The 20,335-nt window shown below is 40.7% G+C and overlaps 1 protein-coding gene across 4 annotated transcripts in view; it reads right to left on the bottom strand.

The window, feature by feature from the left end:
* Positions 1 to 19,437, bottom strand: part of LOC110528566 (nuclear factor of activated T-cells, cytoplasmic 2) — a 35,134-nt gene extending 15,697 nt beyond the window's left edge. For 2 of the 4 annotated variants that reach the window (XM_021610697.2, XM_036984168.1), the window contains exons 1-6: positions 18,886 to 19,437; positions 14,631 to 15,606; positions 12,193 to 12,364; positions 8,346 to 8,548; positions 7,933 to 8,105; positions 922 to 1,062 (exon numbers count right to left, since the gene is read on the bottom strand). In XM_021610697.2, the coding sequence (XP_021466372.2) occupies positions 922 to 1,062; positions 7,933 to 8,105; positions 8,346 to 8,548; positions 12,193 to 12,364; positions 14,631 to 15,606; positions 18,886 to 19,024 (1,804 nt within the window). In that variant the 5' untranslated portion in view covers positions 19,025 to 19,437. The remainder of the gene's footprint in view (positions 1 to 921; positions 1,063 to 7,932; positions 8,106 to 8,345; positions 8,549 to 12,192; positions 12,365 to 14,630; positions 15,607 to 18,885) is intronic. The other 2 variants (XM_036984169.1, XM_021610699.2) reach the window with 2 other exon arrangements.
* Between the last annotated feature and the right edge of the window lie 898 nt (positions 19,438 to 20,335).

Below are 20,335 nucleotides of genomic sequence, written 5' to 3'. Positions count from 1 at the left end.
GTGCAGTTAGAGTGTTGGAATAACACTGCAGTTATTATGCAATTACTGGGTCCAAAATACCACAGTAATTTACTGTACATTTACTGCAGTTTCAAAACTTTTTTTGTAAGGGTCTATTTGTATTGGCTGGAATTTGAATGGAATTGTTGGGGTGAGAGAGACAGTGCTCCCGTATGCACTGATTTAAAACAACTACAATACGGTACACTAAAAAACATATGGTGGCCCCCGAAAGCCAGACGGAGATGTGTAAATTAGATGCACATTCAGCCCTTATGTTACTGCCGCATAGGCAATGCTGGAGCAAATGTAGGGCCTACCTGTCACAAGAAAAAAAGTGACCATGTTGAGATTAAACATGAGCTGTCTGTCCCCACCCTGAGTGTTTATCATTGATCATGCAGATAGCAGAGCGAAGGCCATTGAGAATAACATATTTAGACATCTCATATAATTTAACAGTTCCAATTCACATCATGCTGTTCATATAAATAATTTATTATCATTTACAGTTTGCTTGCAGTTATTTATCCCGGGAATAGGGAGTGGTTCCGTTTCCCGGCATTCAACCTACATTTGGGTTAAGGCCCTGTGATAGATTATAGATAGACTGTAGCATCCTGTTCAGGGAGTGTACTTGTACATCAATCTGCCTCACGCTATGCTCCGGGCTCACACAACCCAAGGCTACTTACTAACTGCTCTATGAAGAAAAGACTTAAAGGCTTAGCCCATGTCTATAATTTACTACCATGATGCTGAACATTACTAAAGGTAGTGTACAGTATGCCATTATTAGATACAATTACTTTTGCCCTTCTGTTTGCTCTTAGGAGTCTAGGCAAGGCTACTGTAAAGTACAACTGGTGATATAAAAGGGCTTCATAAATATATTTGATTGATTGATTGTAAAGTCCTCACCAGGTGTCTTTTCTGTGAACACCACCTTGGAATCAGAGGTGAAGTTCTGTCCTGTCAGTATCACCTGCTGTCCCCCTAGAACCGAGCAGCGCTCCACGTCCTGGCGCTCTACAGTGGGAAGCTCGTGGGCCGACCTCTGGGCTGTGGAACGACAGTAGAACGTCTTTAGGAGAACATTAGAACAACCATAGGAGAACATGAGTCACATTCTGAGGGCAACGTTTTGCACAAGCTGTGAGTAAAATAAGTGTAATGGGAAAGGGAAAGGGGGAGACCTAGTCAGTTGTACAACTGAATGCATTCAACTGAAATGTGTTTTCCGCATTTAACCATTTCAACTAAGACATGAAGGCATATTATCCATTCCAATGCAAATGACTCATCATCACGTAGATTACTAAATTCCAGTTATATAATCCCCTCCTTTTAACGCACATCAATGAAAAAAAGTTTCTAATTCAATCGCTCTGCAGATTATTTTTTTGTGGTTGATAGCGAAGCTTTATTGTTATTCTCTGTATTACTTTGTTTCTTTTTTTCTTGACAAATAACTCAAGAATCAACTCTTAGAAAAAAGGTGCTGTCTAGAACCTGAAAGAGTTATTTGGCTGTCCCAATAGGAGAACCCTTTGAATAACCCTTTTTGGTTCCAGGTAGAACCCTTCTGGGTTTCATGTAGAACCCTTCATGTAGAACCCTTTCCACAGAGGGTGGAAAGACATGCTAGCAGATACCCATAGACTTCCAGTCATTGTGCTAATACTAGTTAGCATTGCCTTCCAAATCTACCTCTAACTTCCTTCATACTGGACACAGAAACACGAGTTGATCAGAAGTAGATAAAAGGCATTTTTGCCAAAATCTCGAAGTATCCCTTTAACAATTCACTTTTTTGACTATATAATTCTTATGATAAAAATCATTATAAAATATCTTCTTCTCGTGGACTGAAAATCAGATTCGCTCCAAATTGTATTTTTGGAAAAAATAACGTTTTGAGAAAACAACATTGATGCATTCAAAGTTGGCCACACTATAGAAGTAGATGAATATTAGCACACATAAAATATGCAAACAAATGAATATTCTTCTCATGAGCCGTATGACCAAATGACACCAAATTTGGAATGTAATTAACAAAGTTAGAGAAAAGCTAATGGATCGGTCAAAAGATGGCTTGAGTTAGTGACAAATCAAACATCAGATTTTACATGTCCATTTGAACCACTGTAAATCCACTCCACAGTGGCCTATCAACTTGAAACCTGTCATCGCTATCAGGGATGTCCCAAAGATTAACCTGACTGAATTTGGTAATCATCTTCATCTTCTCCTCATGAACCATACATCATATTCACTCCAGATCAGTCTTTAATGGTTTTGAGATTTTTGTTGTTGTTGCTGCATTTAAATATGGCTGCACTGTACCTATAGATGCACGTTAGCACATATGCTAATGCTAAAAATACTTAAAAAATCTTCTACTCATGAACCACGAGTTAGATTGACTCCAGATTTAGTATATAAACTCAATGAATTAGCTTCTAATGAACTTAAGAATGATTATTTGCTGCATTCAAAGTCGGCAATGCTAGACCACTAGATGGTACCATATCAAAACCAACACTATAAGAACTGAACCGATGCACATGGGGCCATGAAATTTGGTATGTTAACCTTATGTAGATGTCCTTAGAAGCTGTGTGAATATAAAGCCACTGCAACTTTAGATGGCTGCACCAGAAAAGTTTGTGGCACTATAGATGTCATTGGCACCAGTTGCATCATAGGATACTAGAGCAATAACTATTTCTCAAGTGAACTTTAATGTTAGATTTAATGCAAATTAATATTAGATTTAAATTGTGAAGACGAAGAATGTAAAGATATTGTGATTTGTATACTTACATTCAGAAAGTATTCAGACCCATTGACTTTTTCCACATTTTGTTATGTTACAGCCTTAATCTAAAATGAATGAAAATAGTTGTTTTCCCTCATCAATCTACACACAATAGCCCACATCTAAAGCAAAAAGAGGTTTTTAGAAATTTTAGCAAATGTATAAAAAAACGGAAATATTACATTTATATAAGTATTCAGACCCTTTACTCAGTACTTTGTTGAAGCACCTTTGGCAGCGATTACAGCCTTGAGTCTTCTTGGGTATAACGCTACGAGTTTGGCACACCTGTGGGAGACACCTGAGTTTCTCCCATTCTTCTCTGCAGATCCTCTCAAGTTCTGTCAAGTTGGATGGGGAGCATCGCTGCATAGCTATTTTCAGGTCTTTCCAGAGATGTTTGATCGGGTTCTGGCTGGGCCACTCAAGGACATTCAGAGACTTGTCCCAAAGCCACTCCTGCATTGTTTTGGCTGTGTGCTTAGTGTCGTTGTCCTGTTGGAAGGTGAACCTTCGCCCCAGTTTGAGGTCCTGAGAACTCTGGAGCAGGTTTTCATCAAGGATCTCTCTGTACTTTGCTCCGTTCATCTTTCCCTTGATCCTGACTAGTCCCCCGTCCCTGCCACTAACAAAACATCCCCACAGCATTTTGCTGCCACCACCATGCTTCACCTTAGGGATGGTCTCAGGTTTCCTACAGATGTGGCGCTTGTCATTCAGGCCAAAGAGTTCAATCTTGGTTTCATCAGACTAGAGAATCTTGTCGCTCATGGTCTGAGAGTCCTTTAGGTACCTTTTTGGAAAACTGTGGGCTGTCGTGCCTTTTACTGAGGAGTGGTATTTGGTATTTTATTAGGATTCCCATTAACTGTTACAAGAGCAGCAGCTACTCTTCCTGGGGTCCACACAAAACATGAAACATTACATAAAACAGAACATTAATAGACAACAGCTCAAGGACAGAACTACATAAATAAAAAATGACAAAAGGCACACGTAGCCTACATATCAATACATATACACAAACTATCTAGAACAAATAGGGGAGAGGCTTTGTCCCGTGAGGTGTAGCTTCATCTGTTTTTTGAAACCAGGTTTGCTGTTCACTTGAGCAATATGAGATGGAACGGAGTTCCATGTAATAATGGCTCTATATAATACTGTACGCTTTCTTGAATTTGTCCTGGATTTGGGGAAAAGACCCCTGGTGGCATGTCTGGTGGGCTAAGTGTGTGTGTCAGAGATGTGTGTAAGTTGACTATGCAAACAACTTGGGATTTTCCACACATTAACTTTTCTTATTAAAAGAAGAAGCGATGCAATCAGTCTCTCCTCAACTCTTGACTAAGAGAGACTAGCATGCATAGTATTTATATCAGCCCTCTGATTATAATGAAGAACAAGATGTGCCACTTTGTTCTGGGCCAGCTGCAGCTTAACTAGGCATTTCCTTGCAGCACTCGACCACACAACTGGACAATAATCAAGATAAGACAAAACTTACAGGACTTGCTTTTTTACAATCTAAGGTAACACTAAGTAATTTAGTCTCTTCAGCTTGTTCAACAGCCACACCATTCATTACCAGATTCAGCTGAGGTCTAGAACTTAGGGAATGATTTGTACCAAATACAATGCTCTTTTAAAGATGTTCAGGACCAGCTTATTACTGGCTACCCATTCCAAAACAGACTGCAACTCTTTGTTAAGGGTTTCAGTGACTTCATTAGCTGTGGTTGCTGATGCGTATATGGTTGAATCATCAGCATACATGGACACACATGCTTTGTTTAATGCCTGTGGCAGGTTATTGGTAAAAAATAGAAAAGAGTAGAGGGCCTAGAGAGCTGCCCTGTGGTAGACCACACTTTACATGTTTGACATTAGAGAAGCTTAGATTAAGGAAGCCCTTTGAGTTCAATTAGATAGATAGCTCTGAATCCACGATATGGCAGAGGTTGAAAAGTTTTTCAACAACAGGTTATAATCAATAATATCAAAGGCTGCAGTGAAATCTAACAGTACAACTCCCGCAATCTTATTATTATCAATTTCCTTCAACCAATCATAAGTAATTTGTGTCAGTGCAGTACATGTTGAGTGCCCTTCTCTATAAGCATGCTGAAAATCTATTGTTCATTTGTTTACAGAGAAATAGCATAGTATTCGGTTGAACACAATTTTTTCCAACAGTTTGCTAAGAGCTGGCAGCAAGCTTATAGGTATGCAGTTAGAACCAGTAAAGGCAGCTTTACCACTCTTGGGTAGCATAGACTTTCCTCTAGGCTCAGATTAAAAATATGACGGATAGGAGTGGCTATAGACTCAGCTGCCATCCTCAGTAGCTTTCCATCTAAGATGTCAATGTCAGGAGGTTTGTCATTATTGATCAATGACAATAATTCTTCCACCTCTCCCACACCAACTTTACAACATTCAAACTTGCAAAGCTTTTCTTGAATAATTATTATTATATCCAGCGTCTGGATGCACCTTATTAATCACATCAGACCAACAAATATTTGTAACATCATCCACATAATAGTCACAGCTAAATATTTTGTATGATCTCCAATACACTATTTTAGGCCCAGCTTTTGGGACTTTGGCTTTCCTGGATATAGCCACTATACTGTGATCACTGCATCCAATGGGTACGGATACAGATTAAGAACAAAGTTCTACCTCTCAGCCTCCAGTATTTATGCTGCAGTAGTTTATGTGTCAGGGGGCTAGGGTCAGTTTGTTATATCTGGAGTACTTCTCCTGTCCTATTCGGTGTCCTGTGTGAATCTAAGTGTGCGTTCTCTAATTCTCTCCTTCTCTCTTTCTTTCTCTCTCTCGGAGGACCTGAGCCCTAGGACCATGCCCCAGGACTACCTGACATGATGACTCCTTGCTGTCCCCAGTCCACCTGGCCGTGCTGCTGCTCCAGTTTCAACTGTTCTGCCTTATTATTATTCGACCATGCTGGTCATTTATGAACATTTGAACATCTTGGCCATGTTCTGTTATAATCTCCACCCGGCACAGCCAGAAGAGGACTGGCCACCCCACATAGCCTGGTTCCTTTCTAGGTTTCTTCCTAGGTTTTGGCCTTTCTAGGGAGTTTTTCCTAGCCACCGTGCTTCTACACCTACATTGCTTGCTGTTTGGGGTTTTAGGCTGTGTTTCTGTACAGCACTTTGAGATATCAGCTGATGTACGAAGGGCTATATAAATAAATGTGATTTGATTTGATTTGATTCTACAGTATTAGTAAAAATGTGATTGATGCATGTGGATGATCTTGTTCATGTAGTGTTTGTAAACACCCTGGTAGGTTGATGGGGGAGGTGTTGCTTAATTGATTAATGACCTGAACCAGATAACAGGCACTGGTTACAAAAAGAAGCTTCCTCTTGAGCAGACAGCCTGATGAAAACCGGTCAATATTCAGGTCCCCAAGAAAGTAGACCTCTCTGTTTACATCACATACACTATCAAGCATTTCACACATATTAATTAGATACTGACTGTTAGCACTTGGTCGCCTATAGCAACACCCCAAAAGAAAAGGCATTAGATGTGGCAAGTGAACCTGCAACCACAACACTTCAATAACACTTGACATGAGATTTTCTCTAAGCATTACAGGAATATGGCTCTGAACATATATACTGTATATATACAGCAACACCTCCCCCATAAGCATTTCTGTGTCTTCTATAGATGGTATATTGTTATATTGCTACTGCTGTATCATCAAAGGAATTATCTAAGCGAGTCTCAGAATTGGCTAATATAGCAAGTTATTGGTTTCATGAACCTTATTTATAAGGCTACATATATTAATATGGGCTATTTTCAGCCATTTCCTGTGTAGCTTATCAGAGATTTGGAAAATAGCAAACAAAGCAAGAGAAAACATATATACATTGAGCAGTCCATTATTCAATTGGTATGTGTGTGCTGGCTTCTGTCTGGCCACTCTACCATAAAGGCCTGATTGGTGGTGTGCTGCAGAGATGGTTGTCCTTTTGGAAGGTTCTCCCATCTCCACAGAGGTTCTCTGGAGCTCTGTCAGAGTGACCATTGGGTTCTTGGTCAGGGAGCTCTAGGAAGAGTTTCGGTGGTTCCAAACTTCTTCCTTTTAAGAATAATGGAGGCGACTGTATTCTTGGGGACCTTCAAGAAAGTATTTGGTAGCCTTCCCCAGATCTGTGCATTGACACAACCCTCTCTCTGAGCTTTGCGGATATTTCCTTCGACCTCATGGCTTGGTTTTTGCTCTGACATGCACTGCCAACTGTGGGACCTTATATACTGTAGACAGGTGTGTGCCTTTCCAAATCATGTCCAATCAATTGAATTTACCACAGGTGGACTGCACGAAAGTTGTGCAAACATCTCAAGGATGATCAAAGGAAACAGGATGTGCCTGAGCCCAGTTCCGAGGCTCATAGCAAAGGGTCTGAATACTTGTGTAAATAAGGTATTTCTTTTTAAACATTTTAATGAATGTGCAAAAAAAATCTTAAAACCAGTTTTCACTTTGTCATTATGGGGGATTGTGATGTCACTATGGGGTATTGTGTGTAAATTGATGAGGAAAAAATTATTGGATCAATTTTAGAATTAGTTTATAACATAACAAAATGTGTAAAAAGGGAAGGGGTCTGAATACTTTCCGAATGCACTGTATCTGTATAATCACAGTGTTGCACTATTATGTGGTCTGAACGTAGTGAAAAGTGGATATTTTATTTAGGAAAATTAGAAACCAGAAGTTGTGCCGCTTGAGCAGTCAGCGTATATATATTCTAAATATTAATATTTATATATAAACTCAATAAATTAATGACTTAAATTCAAAGATAACCAACCTACAGCACTAGACTACGCTTCACCTGCTTCCTCCTTGTGGTATTGAGAGATAATCATGGTAATGCCTTCACTGATTGCACATAAAGGAAGATAGTTCCCACATGCTTGCTTTAATATTCAACTGATCTTGTGTCCTTTCTGTCATCCTGTGAACCCCGTTCATTGCTGCTCGCAGCTATATTTATTATTATTATTTGTAGTAGTAATAGAATTTTGGGTTTCAGGAACAAAAGTTTACTTACAACACTCGATGGGAAGGGAGGCCACTTGAAGAGAGACATACTGTCCTCCTGGTTGAGGAATATGGACACGAAAGACAAGGCGGACACAGGTGTTTTTGCGTCCCATGTCTGTCTCGCCTGTCCTGAGCTCGATGTCAGCATTTCTCAGCTTTAGTATCCCAGCACAGTCAATCCTTTACAAGAGAAGTAAAACAATGTTTTATTAATTATTTTATACCCTAGCTCTGAAAACATATGTGTGTGTGTGTGTCTGCATGTATATGTATGTTTGTTTGTGTGTGTGTGTGTGTGTGTGTGTGTGTGTGTGTGTGTGTGTGTGTGTGTGTGTGTGTGCGTGTGTGTGTGTGTGTGTGTGTGTGCGTGTGTGTGTGTGTGCGTGTGTGTACTGTCTCTAACTTGACTGCTCTCCTTACACTGCTCTCATGTTGTTCTTGGGCTCCAGAGGGATCTCCAGGACCTTGGTGCCATGGACCTTTCTCTCTTGGCTTGGTGTGGTGACCGTTTTCCCAGTGATGCGGTGCACCTGGTAGAAGGCATGGGGTTTGAGGACCCTCTCGTCAGCCGTTCCGATGAACACCAGCAGACCCAGTGGAGCAGTGCCTCTATACCCATGAAGCTGTCGAGAGATACAACCAAACAAACCGTTTTACCTTTAAGGGGACGTTCCAAAACTCCAACACTCCAAAAACCAACGTTTTCAGACCTCAATAGTGGTCTTGTGTTGAGATATGTCCACATCCCAAGACATCTATTGTGTAGAATCACCTATGTGCCAAAACTCCAAATGAATGGAAAAGATAAACACCATGTAATATACAAATCTTATTGGCTGCTTATCTTTTCCATTCATTTGTGGTTGAGGCAGAGCTGACTCTACGCAATCAATGACATTGGATGTTGGGTCTAAAAACAACTGACACACTTCGATCTTGGAGTGTATCCATTTAACATTTTTGATACTGTTGAAGTCCTCTGTGCTGCAGAGCTACACTAATCTTACAGCTTTTAAACATGACAGTAAATAATCACATCTCTAACTAAAAGTGTTACTGTTGAACTGTGCACCTCCTTCTAATATGTAATCCACGAGACCATAATTCATTCTACACTCTTAGAACAAAAAGGTGCTATCTAGAACCTTAAAGGGTTCTTCGGCTGTCCCCATAGGAGAACCCCTTTTTCTTGGAACCCTTTTTTCTAAATGTACTTATCAAAATATTAACTGATAAAACTGTTGAACGTCCATAATTACTTTGAGAACATCAAGGGTTAACTACCTTCAACAATATCACAGTTGAATTCTGTTACATAATGTAGGAAAATGACCTCATTGGTTACGAAAGGCCAACTCCCGACATAATTATTTGCATATGGCTAATGGCTAGCAGAAGGATAGCATCACTACTGTTGCCCTGGACCCAGAAATGGCTTCCACATCCTGAGATGAGAAGACAGCTCACTGCGTTAGTAACTATACATTAAAACCAGCATGGCTTAGTCAATATGTCCCTGAACTTTATACTTCATATGGGTGGATCTTCCATAATTTAAAATACACTCGAAAGTTAACCTCCATCCCAGGCTTAATTGGTAAAGTCCCGGGAGCGTTTGGTACCCTGGTCCGCTCTATGTAGCGTGTGTGAAACACAAAGGAACCCTGGAACCCTGCGTCAGTAGCAGTTCCAGGATTCAGGACTGGCGTGTCAGGTATTGGGTTAATCGCGTGGAACTGTTTTCACCCTTGTAAACAAGCTAGCTTGCTAATGTCATGTTGAATTTGCGTCTCGCAAATCATACCCTGAATCGGTTATTATCAGGTCATGTGAAAGCAAAATGTAATTCTCACAAATGCTCCAGGAAACCAAACCAGCGTACCGATTTTCATATGAAAACGTCCTATGGTGGTTTAACTGTGCTGGTTTTGTGGTTGAATGGGTTTAGTCATAATAATGCAGGCTGATACATTTGTTCATTTACATATTGTTGCTGGGCACCTGAGACAGACATGGTGATGTAATGACGAGGAAATACCACCACAGACGCATTCATACACACAGGAGTAAAAGCTGCACTGTACACTGAGTATACCAAATTTGTCGGGGCATGATCTCCAACAAGGTGTCGAAAGCATTCCACTTGTCAACACCCATATATACATACACACATACATACATACACACATACATACATACATACATACATACATCAAATCAAATCCAATTGTATTAGTCACATGCGCCGAATACAACAGGTGTAGTAGATCTTACAGTGAAATGCTTACTTACGAGCCTCTAACCTACAATGCAGTTTAAAAAATATGAATACGAAATAAAAGGAACAAGTAACTAAAGAGCAACAGTAAAATAACAATAGCGAGACTATATACAGGGGGTACCGGTACAGAGTATCGTTTGCCTTGCGATACTCTGTCTATGACTAGGGTGGCTGGAGTCTTTGACAATTTTTACCTACCTACCTACCTACCCACCCACCCACCCACACACACACACACACACACACACACACACACACACACACATACAGTGCCTTGCGAAAGTATTCGGCCCCCTTGAACTTTGCGACCTTTTGCCACATTTCAGGCTTCAAACATAAAGATATAAAACTGTATTCTTTTGTGAAGAATGAACAACAAGTGGGACACAATCATGAAGTGGAACGACATTTATTGGATATTTCAAACTTTTTTAACAAATCAAAAACTGAAAAATTGGGCGTGCAAAATTATTCAGCCCCTTTACTTTCAGTGCAGCAAACTCTCTCCAGAAGTTCAGTGAGGATCTCTGAATGATCCAATGTTGACCTAAATGACTAATGATGATAAATACAATCCACCTGTGTGTAATTAAGTCTCCGTATAAATGCACCTGCACTGTGATAGTCTCAGAGGTCCGTTAAAAGCGCAGAGAGCATCATGAAGTACAAGGAACACACCAGGCAGGTCCGAGATACTGTTGTGAAGAAGTTTAAAGCCAGATTTGGATACAAAAAGATTTCCCAAGCTTTAAACATCCCAAGGAGCACTGTGCAAGCGATAATATTGAAATGGAAGGAGTATCAGACCACTGCAAATCTACCAAGACCTGGCCGTCCCTCTAAACTTTCAGCTCATACAAGGAGAAGACTGTACCGAGATGCAGCCAAGAGGCTCATGATCACTCTGGATGACCTGCAGATATCTACAGCTGAGGTGGGAGACTCTGTCCATAGGACAACAATCAGTCAGTCGTATATTGCACAAATTTGGCCTTTATGGAAGAGTGGCAAGAAGAAAGCCATTTCTTAAAGATATCCATAAAAAGTGTTGTTTAAAGTTTGCCACAAGCCACCTGGGAGACACACCAAACATGTGGAAGAAGGTGCTCTGGTCAGATGAAACCAAAATTGAACTTTTTGGCAACAATGCAAAACGTCATGTTTGGCGTAAAAGCAACACAGCTGAACACACCATCCCCACTGTCAAACATGGTGGTGGCAGCATCATGGTTTGGGCCTGCTTTTCTTCAGCAGGGACAGGGAAGATGGTTAAAATTGATGGGAAGATGGATGGAGCCAAATACAGGACAATTCTGGAAGAAAACCTGATGGAGTCTGCAAAAGACCTGAGACTGGGACGGAGATTTGTCTTCCAACAAGACAATGATCCAATACATAAAGCAAAATCTACAATGGAATGGTTCAAAATTAAACATATCCAGGTGTTAGAATGGCCAAGTCAAAGTCCAGACCTGAATCCAATCGAGAATCTGTGGAAAGAACTGACAACTGCTGTTCACAAATGCTCTCCATCCAACCTCACTGAGCTCGAGCTGTTTTGCAAGGAGGAATGGGAAAAAATGTCAGTCTCTCGATGTGCAAAACTGATAGAGACATACCCCAAGCGACTTACAGCTGTAATCGCAGCAAAAGGTGGCGCTACAAAGTATTAACTTAAGGGGGCTGAATAATTTTGCACGTCCAATTTTTCAGTTTTTGATTTGTTAAAAAAGTTTTAAATATCCAATAAATGTTGTTCCACTTCATGATTGTGTCCCACTTGTTGTTGATTCTTCACAAAAAAATACAGTTTTATATCTTTATGTTTGAAGCCTGAAATGTGGCAAAAGGTCCCAAAGTTCAAGGGGGCCGAATACTTTCGCAAGGCACTGTATATACATACATACATACATACATACATACATACATACATACATACATCCAAAGGTTAAACAAACACACACTCCCCCATCCCACACCCAGTACCTGAACCACAGTGTGACCTCCACTGGCCGCTTTGACTGCTCCCCTGCTGCCCTCTGTCTCGTAGTGGGCCCGGTGGTGCTGTTTAGGCTGCTGCTCCAAACAGAGCTCATACTGGTCGGAGTGACTGGGCAAGTGCCACTCTAGAGGGGGCATAGATGGCACAGGGATGCCACTGATGAGAGAGAGAGAGGGAGAGAGGGAGAGAGAGATAGAGAGAGATGAGTAAGACATAGAGAGAAAGGGTGTGGGAGAGAAAGAGAGAGGGTTTTCACTCGTAACATTTCCTGCCATAACACACAAAATACACATCAGTACATTACATCACAATTTCAAATGAAATTCCTCTAAGGTTTTCTTAATACTACTTCTTTACCTGTCATTACAGATTCATGTGACTGTCATTACTTCTTTACCTGCCATTACAGATTCATGTGACTGTCATTACTTCTTTACCTGCCATTACTGATTCATGTGACTGTCATTACTTCTTTACCTGTCATTACAGATTCATGTGACTGTCATTACTTCTTTACCTGCCATTACAGATTCATGTGACTGTCATTACTTCTTTACCTGTCATTACAGATGCATGTGACTGTCATTACTTCTTTACCTGTCATTACAGATTCATGTGACTGTCATTACTTCTTTACCTGTCATTACAGATTCATGTGACTGTCATTACTTCTTTACCTGTCATTACAGATTCATGTGACTGTCATTACTTCTTTACCTGTCATTACAGATTCATGTGACTGTCATTACTTCTTTACCTGTCATTACAGATTCATGTGACTGTCATTACTTCTTTACCTGCCATTACAGATTCATGTGACTGTCATTACTTCTTTACTTGTCATTACAGATTCATGTGACTGTCATTACTTCTTTACCTGTCATTACAGATTCATGTGACTGTCATTACTTCTTTACCTGCCATTACAGATTCATGTGACTGTCATTACTTCTTTACCTGTCATTACAGATTAATGTGACTGTCATTACTTCTTTACCTGTCATTACAGATTCATGTGACTGTCATTACTTCTTTACCTGCCATTACAGATTCATGTGACTCTCATTACTTCTTTACCTGTCATTACAGATTCATGTGACTGTCATTACTTCTTTACCTGTCATTACAGATTCATGTGACTGTCATTACTTCTTTACCTGTCATTACAGATTCATGTGACTGTCATTACTTCTTTACCTGCCATTACAGATTCATGTGACTGTCATTACTTCTTTACCTGTCATTACAGATTCATGTGACTGTCATTACTTCTTTACCTGTCATTACAGATGCATGTGACTGTCATTACTTCTTTACCTGTCGTTACAGATTCATGTGACTGTCATTACTTCTTTACCTGTCATTACAGATTCATGTGACTGTCATTACTTCTTTACCTGCCATTACAGATTCATGTGACTGTCATTACTTCTTTACCTGTCATTACAGATTCATGTGACTGTCATTACTTCTTTACCTGTCATTACAGATTCATGTGACTGTCATTACTTCTTTACCTGTCATTACAGATTCATGTGACTGTCATTACTTCTTTACCTGCCATTACAGATTCATGTGACTGTCATTACTTCTTTACCTGTCATTACAGATTCATGTGACTGTCATTACTTCTTTACCTGTCATTACAGATGCATGTGACTGTCATTACTTCTTTACCTGTCGTTACAGATTCATGTGACTGTCATTACTTCTTTACCTGTCATTACAGATTCATGTGACTGTCATTACTTCTTTACCTGTCATTACAGATTCATGTGACTGTCATTACTTCTTTACCTGTCATTACAGATTCATGTGACTGTCATTACTTCTTTACCTGCCATTACAGATTCATGTGACTGTCATTACTTCTTTACCTGTCATTACAGATTCATGTGACTGTCATTACTTCTTTACCTGTCATTACAGATTCATGTGACTGTCATTACAGATTCATGTGACTGTCATTACTTCTTTACCTGTCATTACAGATTCATGTGACTGTCATTACTTCTTTACCTGCCATTACAGATTCATGTGACTGTCATTACTTCTTTACCTGTCATTACAGATTCATGTGAATGTCATTACTTCTTTACCTGTCATTACAGATGCATGTGACTGTCATTACTTCTTTACCTGTCATTACAGATTCATGTGACTGTCATTACTTCTTTACCTGTCATTACAGATTCATGTGACTGTCATTACTTCTTTACCTGCCATTACAGATTCATGTGACTGTCATTACTTCTTTACCTGTCATTACAGATTCATGTGACTGTCATTACTTCTTTACCTGTCATTACAGATTCATGTGACTGTCATTACTTCTTTACCTGTCATTACAGATTCATGTGACTGTCATTACTTTTCATTCTTATGAGGGATCATCATTATCCTAGCACATTGCACATTATACCTGAAGGCTCCATGGGCTAGTGAAGCCGGCCAGAAAGATGTAGGGAGGATGTAGAAGGTCTCAGCCCCAGCTCTGCCTCTCCGCCCATGCTCCCCCTGGCTCTCTCCATACGTATAGCACTCAACACTGGGCCGCACCATCTTGGAGGGGACCGCCCTGGACATGCTGGAGCTGAGGCTGGAGTTGAGGCTGCTCAACACCTCTTCAACGCTGGGCATCTGCTGAGGGGCATTGCCCTGTGGGTCAGCTTGGGCCAAGGGTCGTCCTTGGGGGTGGTGAGGCGAGGGGCTGGGGCTTGGGCTCCGGGAGCGCTGCTGCTGGCTGGTGGTCCCCAGATTGGGGCCGCTGTACTGGTCGTAGGTGCGTTTTCCCTGAGGAGAGGCGGAGCGAGAGCGGGGGTAATCGTTGGAGTGTGGCGAGGAAGACCGCTGACTCTGCGGTACCAGGAAAGTCTCCTCTGTGATGCTGGTTCGCGGGGAGGTCCCAGGGGAGGAGTGGGCCGAGGACGTATGGATGCCCTGGAGGCCAGGGAGGAGGTCCAAGGCGGTCAAGCCAACCATGCCCCCACCACCACTGGGAGATACACAAGGCGAGATCCAGGGCGAGTAGGCCTCAGACAGCCAACCCGTGGAGGAGTTGCTGCTGGCAGGGCTCTGGGGCTCTCGGTAGGCCGTGTTCTCATAGCCAGGCACAGTCAGGGCCGTGGTTCTGGGGCTGGCGTCCAGGGGATGAGTCTGGTGAGGGTCCCCTGATGGGGTGATCTCAATCCTGGGGCTGGGAGAGGGAGCACCCCTTGGCCTGGAGGGGAGATCCAGTGAGTTAAACCCAGGCCCAGACAGGCTGTCAGGGACAGGCCCATGGTGGTAAGAGGACTGGCTGGAGGTTGTAGGGGCGTTACTGGAGCTTCCGTCACAAGGGTAGTTCACCACAGATGAGGGGTTGTGATCTCCGCGAGGGGGAACCCCTGAGTTGTCTGCTAAGAATATGGCAGGATGAAGAGAGTACTCATTTAGGCATTATGTATTGCAACATTTCAGGATCAGAATGGTGATTTCTTCTAAACTCTCACACCTGCCATTTCAGTGACTATATTTTTTGTTCTTAGAGATTTTGTTACCAAGTATTTTTTTAATGAACATCAGGCAATTACCAGCAATAATAGGAAACTTGTTCTTAAAACAGCAGGCATGTGAAATAGACATAGAGTTACACTGGGTCGAGGATTTTACAACATAAGCGTTTGATAGCTGAGATGGCTGTTCCTCTATTATTGGATAGTCCATAATTCAACAGGGGTTAAAAATGGCTAAGGGACACATCAACATTTACTGGTGGAGGGGCTGTTGCCCAGCAACAGCCCCAAAACATCACTGCTCTAGAGGAGATCTGCATGGAGGAATGGGCCAAAATACCAGCAACAGTGTGTGAAAACCCTGTGAAGACTTACAGAAAACGTTTGACCTTTGTCATTGCCAACAAAGGGTATATAACAAAGTATTGAGATAAACTTTTTTTATTGACCAAATACTTATTTTCCACCATAATTTGCAAATAAATTCATTAAAAATCCTACAATGTGATTTTCTGGATTTTTTTCCCCTCATTTTGTCTGTCATAGTTGAAGGGTACCTATGATGAAAATTACAGGCCTCTCTCATATTTTTAAGTGGGAGAACTTGCACAATTGGTGGCTGACTAAATACTTTTTTGCCCCACTGTACAGACACATTACAGACACAGTACAGACACATTACAGAGATACAGACACATTACAGAGATACAGACACATTACAGGCACATTACAGAGATACAGACACATTACAGAGATACAGACACATTACAGAGATACAGACACATTACAGAGACACAGACACATTACAGGCACATTACAGAGATACAGACACATTACAGAGATACAGACACATTACAGAGATACAGACACATTACAGAGGTACAGACACATTACATAGATACAGACACATTACAGAGATACAGACACATTACAGAGATACAGACACATTACAGAGATACAGACACATTATATAGATACAGACACATTACAGAGATACAGATACTTTACATAGATATAGACACATTACATAGATACAGACACATTACAGACACATTACATAGATAGAGAGACACATTACATAGATACAGACACATTACAGAGATACAGATACTTTACATATATACAGACACATTACATAGATACAGACACATTACAGACACATTACATAGATACAGATACATTACATAGATAGAGAGGAAAACATGCTCCAGATGAGTTTGAGGGGGGAGTTTAAGTACAGTTCTTACACGCTGGTTTGGCTGATATTTGGGGCTGCTTGTGAACGATGATGTGCAAGATAATCAAAGAGACACTGAACTAGTGCACTTGCCAGAGTCTTTGGGGGGTTTATAGGTTTCCATCCAATTGGCGACAGATTTTCACGTGAATATTCTAAAATCTTCCAAAAAGAATATGCCATTTCAGAGTTTCCTTTCGTAAAATTTGGAGGCGGACAACATGACAGCGAAGATTTTAAATGACCGAACATTTGAAAAATGTACATCCATATGCATTCAGATCCACCCTGGGGCAGCCAGCGCCATCAATAAACAAGGGACGTTGCCCAAATGAGCCACATTTACGTGTCCTTAAAAACAGCCTATAACAAATTACAAAACACACTATTATAGCCTATTTTTCTATTTTGTTTTTGGTTACTTTCCTAAAACAATAATTGTCCACCCCACGGTTCAGCTGTCAGGGGCATTGCATGCATAGGCCTATAGGGTTAGGTGTCCACTGTATGATATTCATATTTAAATAAATATATAAAGGAAGAGAAGTTTAGGCCTAACCCCAGACAGAAGGAGAGAGAGAGATGCTGGTAACATGCTACGACACACCACACATTTCTTTATGATAGATTGTCTACTGTGTCTGCTATACAGACGTAAATGCACAATAAAGAGGGTAATTGGTTCATTTTCTATCAGAAATATTTTTCTAAAGATAGGCATTATATTGTTAGATTATAGGAGAATCTCTGGTAGACCTGAAACGGTCTTCCTCACCTCAAATTCAACTGTTGGAGTCAGTTGGAGCGCCAGGGCTCACTGCCTTCATATCATAGGCCTGCAGTAGCTAAAGCTTAATAATAGCCACACCCTACCAAACCTTCACAAACTATTCTAAACTTTATTAGGGTAATATCAAAATATTGACATGCCATTAGCCTTACAATAACCTGATCCAAGCCATTGTTTTTAGGGAAAATATGAGCAGAAGAGCGAATAAACTAGGGAAAAACACACTAGCCCCCCTGTGCCCCCCCCCCCCCCCCCCCCCCCCCCCCCCCAAATCACACAACCCTCCCCAAAGCGAAAAACATTTTTTGACAGCCCTCCCCCATTTTGGACCACCCCTCACAGTAAATTATGATCTGTCCCTAAATATAAACTAAATCAGAAAGCCATGCATGAATTTGAACAGTGGAGACCACAGACCAGCATGTCAAAGCTATTGAAATATATTCTATCACATTTCGATTTGTGACTGTAGCCTTTTCTGACTAGGCTAGTGTACACAATATGATTATGTGATATGGTATGCTACCTTTGTTTTTTAAATCACGAATAAACATCGAATTGTTGTAAACTCCAATTTAAACATAAATTATTGATTGCTCTTTACGGCACGTCAGGAAGATGCTCTGCACAGTTAGGATTGATCGATTGATTGATTTTGTCTGTCAGTTAAAAAAAAAAATATATATATATATATATATTGGGTCTGGAACTTATTGGGTCTGGGACTTATTTCCATTGTGGTCCCTATTTTTTACATATATACGCTTACAATTACATACAATTACACGTTACAGAGATAGAGACGAAGAAAATGCTCAAACTCCAGATAAGTACCTTAACTTGAATTCTTAAAAGCTTTATTGGCTGATAGCTTTCTTTTCTTTTTAGATGTTTGGGGCTCCTGGTAAACCATGATGTGCAGGCATAATCAACGAGACGCTGGACTACCTGAGTCTTTAAGCGACAGATTTTCATGTGAATATTCTAAAATCTTCCATCTTTTCTGAGTAGGCTAGTGTACAAAATCTGATTATGTGATTAGGCTACCTTGGTTATTTTTGTTATCCTGAATAAACATCTAATTGTTGTAAACTCCTATTTAAACATACGTTATTGATTGATTGCCTTTGACGGCACTTCAGGAAGATGCTCTTACCTTCAATCACGCGAAAGTCGTCAGATGGGTTGTACAAAAACAGGTAAGAAAAGTCCAACTCCTCTTGACTGTTATCTTGACCAAGACCTTCCACAAGCTCCAAAGAATGTTGATCATTGTCTTTGTAGATGGAAGTCATCTTAAGCACGTAAATTATTTATCAAAATGAAAAGAGAGACAAAACAACAGCTGATGTTAGGCTATACTTTAGGCTTTTCACGACGATTCTGTATTAACTTCAGGCAATTGCAACAACGGAAGTCTAATGGTTCAAATGAAATATGACAGCCACATAAAAAGAAATCAGGCTGTCGATATTGCTTCCTGTTTCTATTCTGTTGCATAGCCTAGTTGAGGCGGGTGATTCTGTGGTGATGATGTAACTGTGTCTGTCGGGTAAGTTTGTATCAAATGTTTTGAGGCTGCAATTGTTGATGATATATTTGGATTGTTGCTCAATAAAGTAACAGAGACAGGAAACAGAAATGAGAACAAAAACAGAAAAGACATGTTGTATTTAAGGTGCAACAAAGCCATACTTCACTATTATAAGGCTAACGAGTGGCGCAGCGGTCTAAGGCACTGCATCTAGGGCGTCACTACAGTTAAATAGTTCGTTAAATAAAAGTTAGTTAAATAAAGGTTATAAAAAATTAAATACAGACACCCTGGTTCGATTCCAGGATATATCACAACCGGTCGTGATTGGGAGTCCCATAGGGCTGCGCACAATTTTCCCAGCGTCGTCCGGGTTTGCCATCATTGTAAATAAGAACTTGTTCTTAACGGACTTGCCTAGTTAAATAAAGGTTACATTTATATATATATATATATATATTTAAGAAATAATTGTAGAATTGACTGAGCCGGACAAACAATGTATAATTTTGAAAGCATGTTAACATAATATAGTATTAGTGACTTGCCTGATTTCTGTCACAAGTGGAATGAATAGGCCACTAATCCATTGGGTGGTGCTACTGTTACACGTAGCCTACCCAACAGCCAATATGTCTTGAGTGGAATGAATAGGCCACTAATCCATTGGGTGGCGCTACTGTTACACGTAGCCTACCCAACAGCCAATATGTCTTGAGTGGAATGAATAGGCCACTAATCCATTGGGTGGCGCTACTGTTACACGTAGCCTACCCAACAGCCAATATGTCTTGAGTGGAATGAATAGGTCACTAATCCATTGGGTGGTGCTACTGTTACACGTAGCCTACCCAACAGCCAATATGTCTTGAGTGGAATGAATAGGCCACTAATCCATTGGGTGGTGCTACTGTTACACGTAGCCTACCCAACAGCCAATATGTCTTGAGTGGAATGAATAGGCCACTAATCCATTGGGTGGTGCTACTGTTACACGTAGCCTACCCAACAGCCAATATGTCTTGAGTGGAATGAATAGGCCACTAATCCATTGGGTGGTGCTACTGTTACA

This window comes from Oncorhynchus mykiss, chromosome 7 (assembly GCF_013265735.2).
Source record: "Oncorhynchus mykiss isolate Arlee chromosome 7, USDA_OmykA_1.1, whole genome shotgun sequence".
Taxonomy (NCBI): domain Eukaryota; kingdom Metazoa; phylum Chordata; class Actinopteri; order Salmoniformes; family Salmonidae; genus Oncorhynchus; species Oncorhynchus mykiss.
Note: the sequence above shows the minus strand (reverse complement) of the source record. Positions and strands in the feature narration are given on the sequence as shown.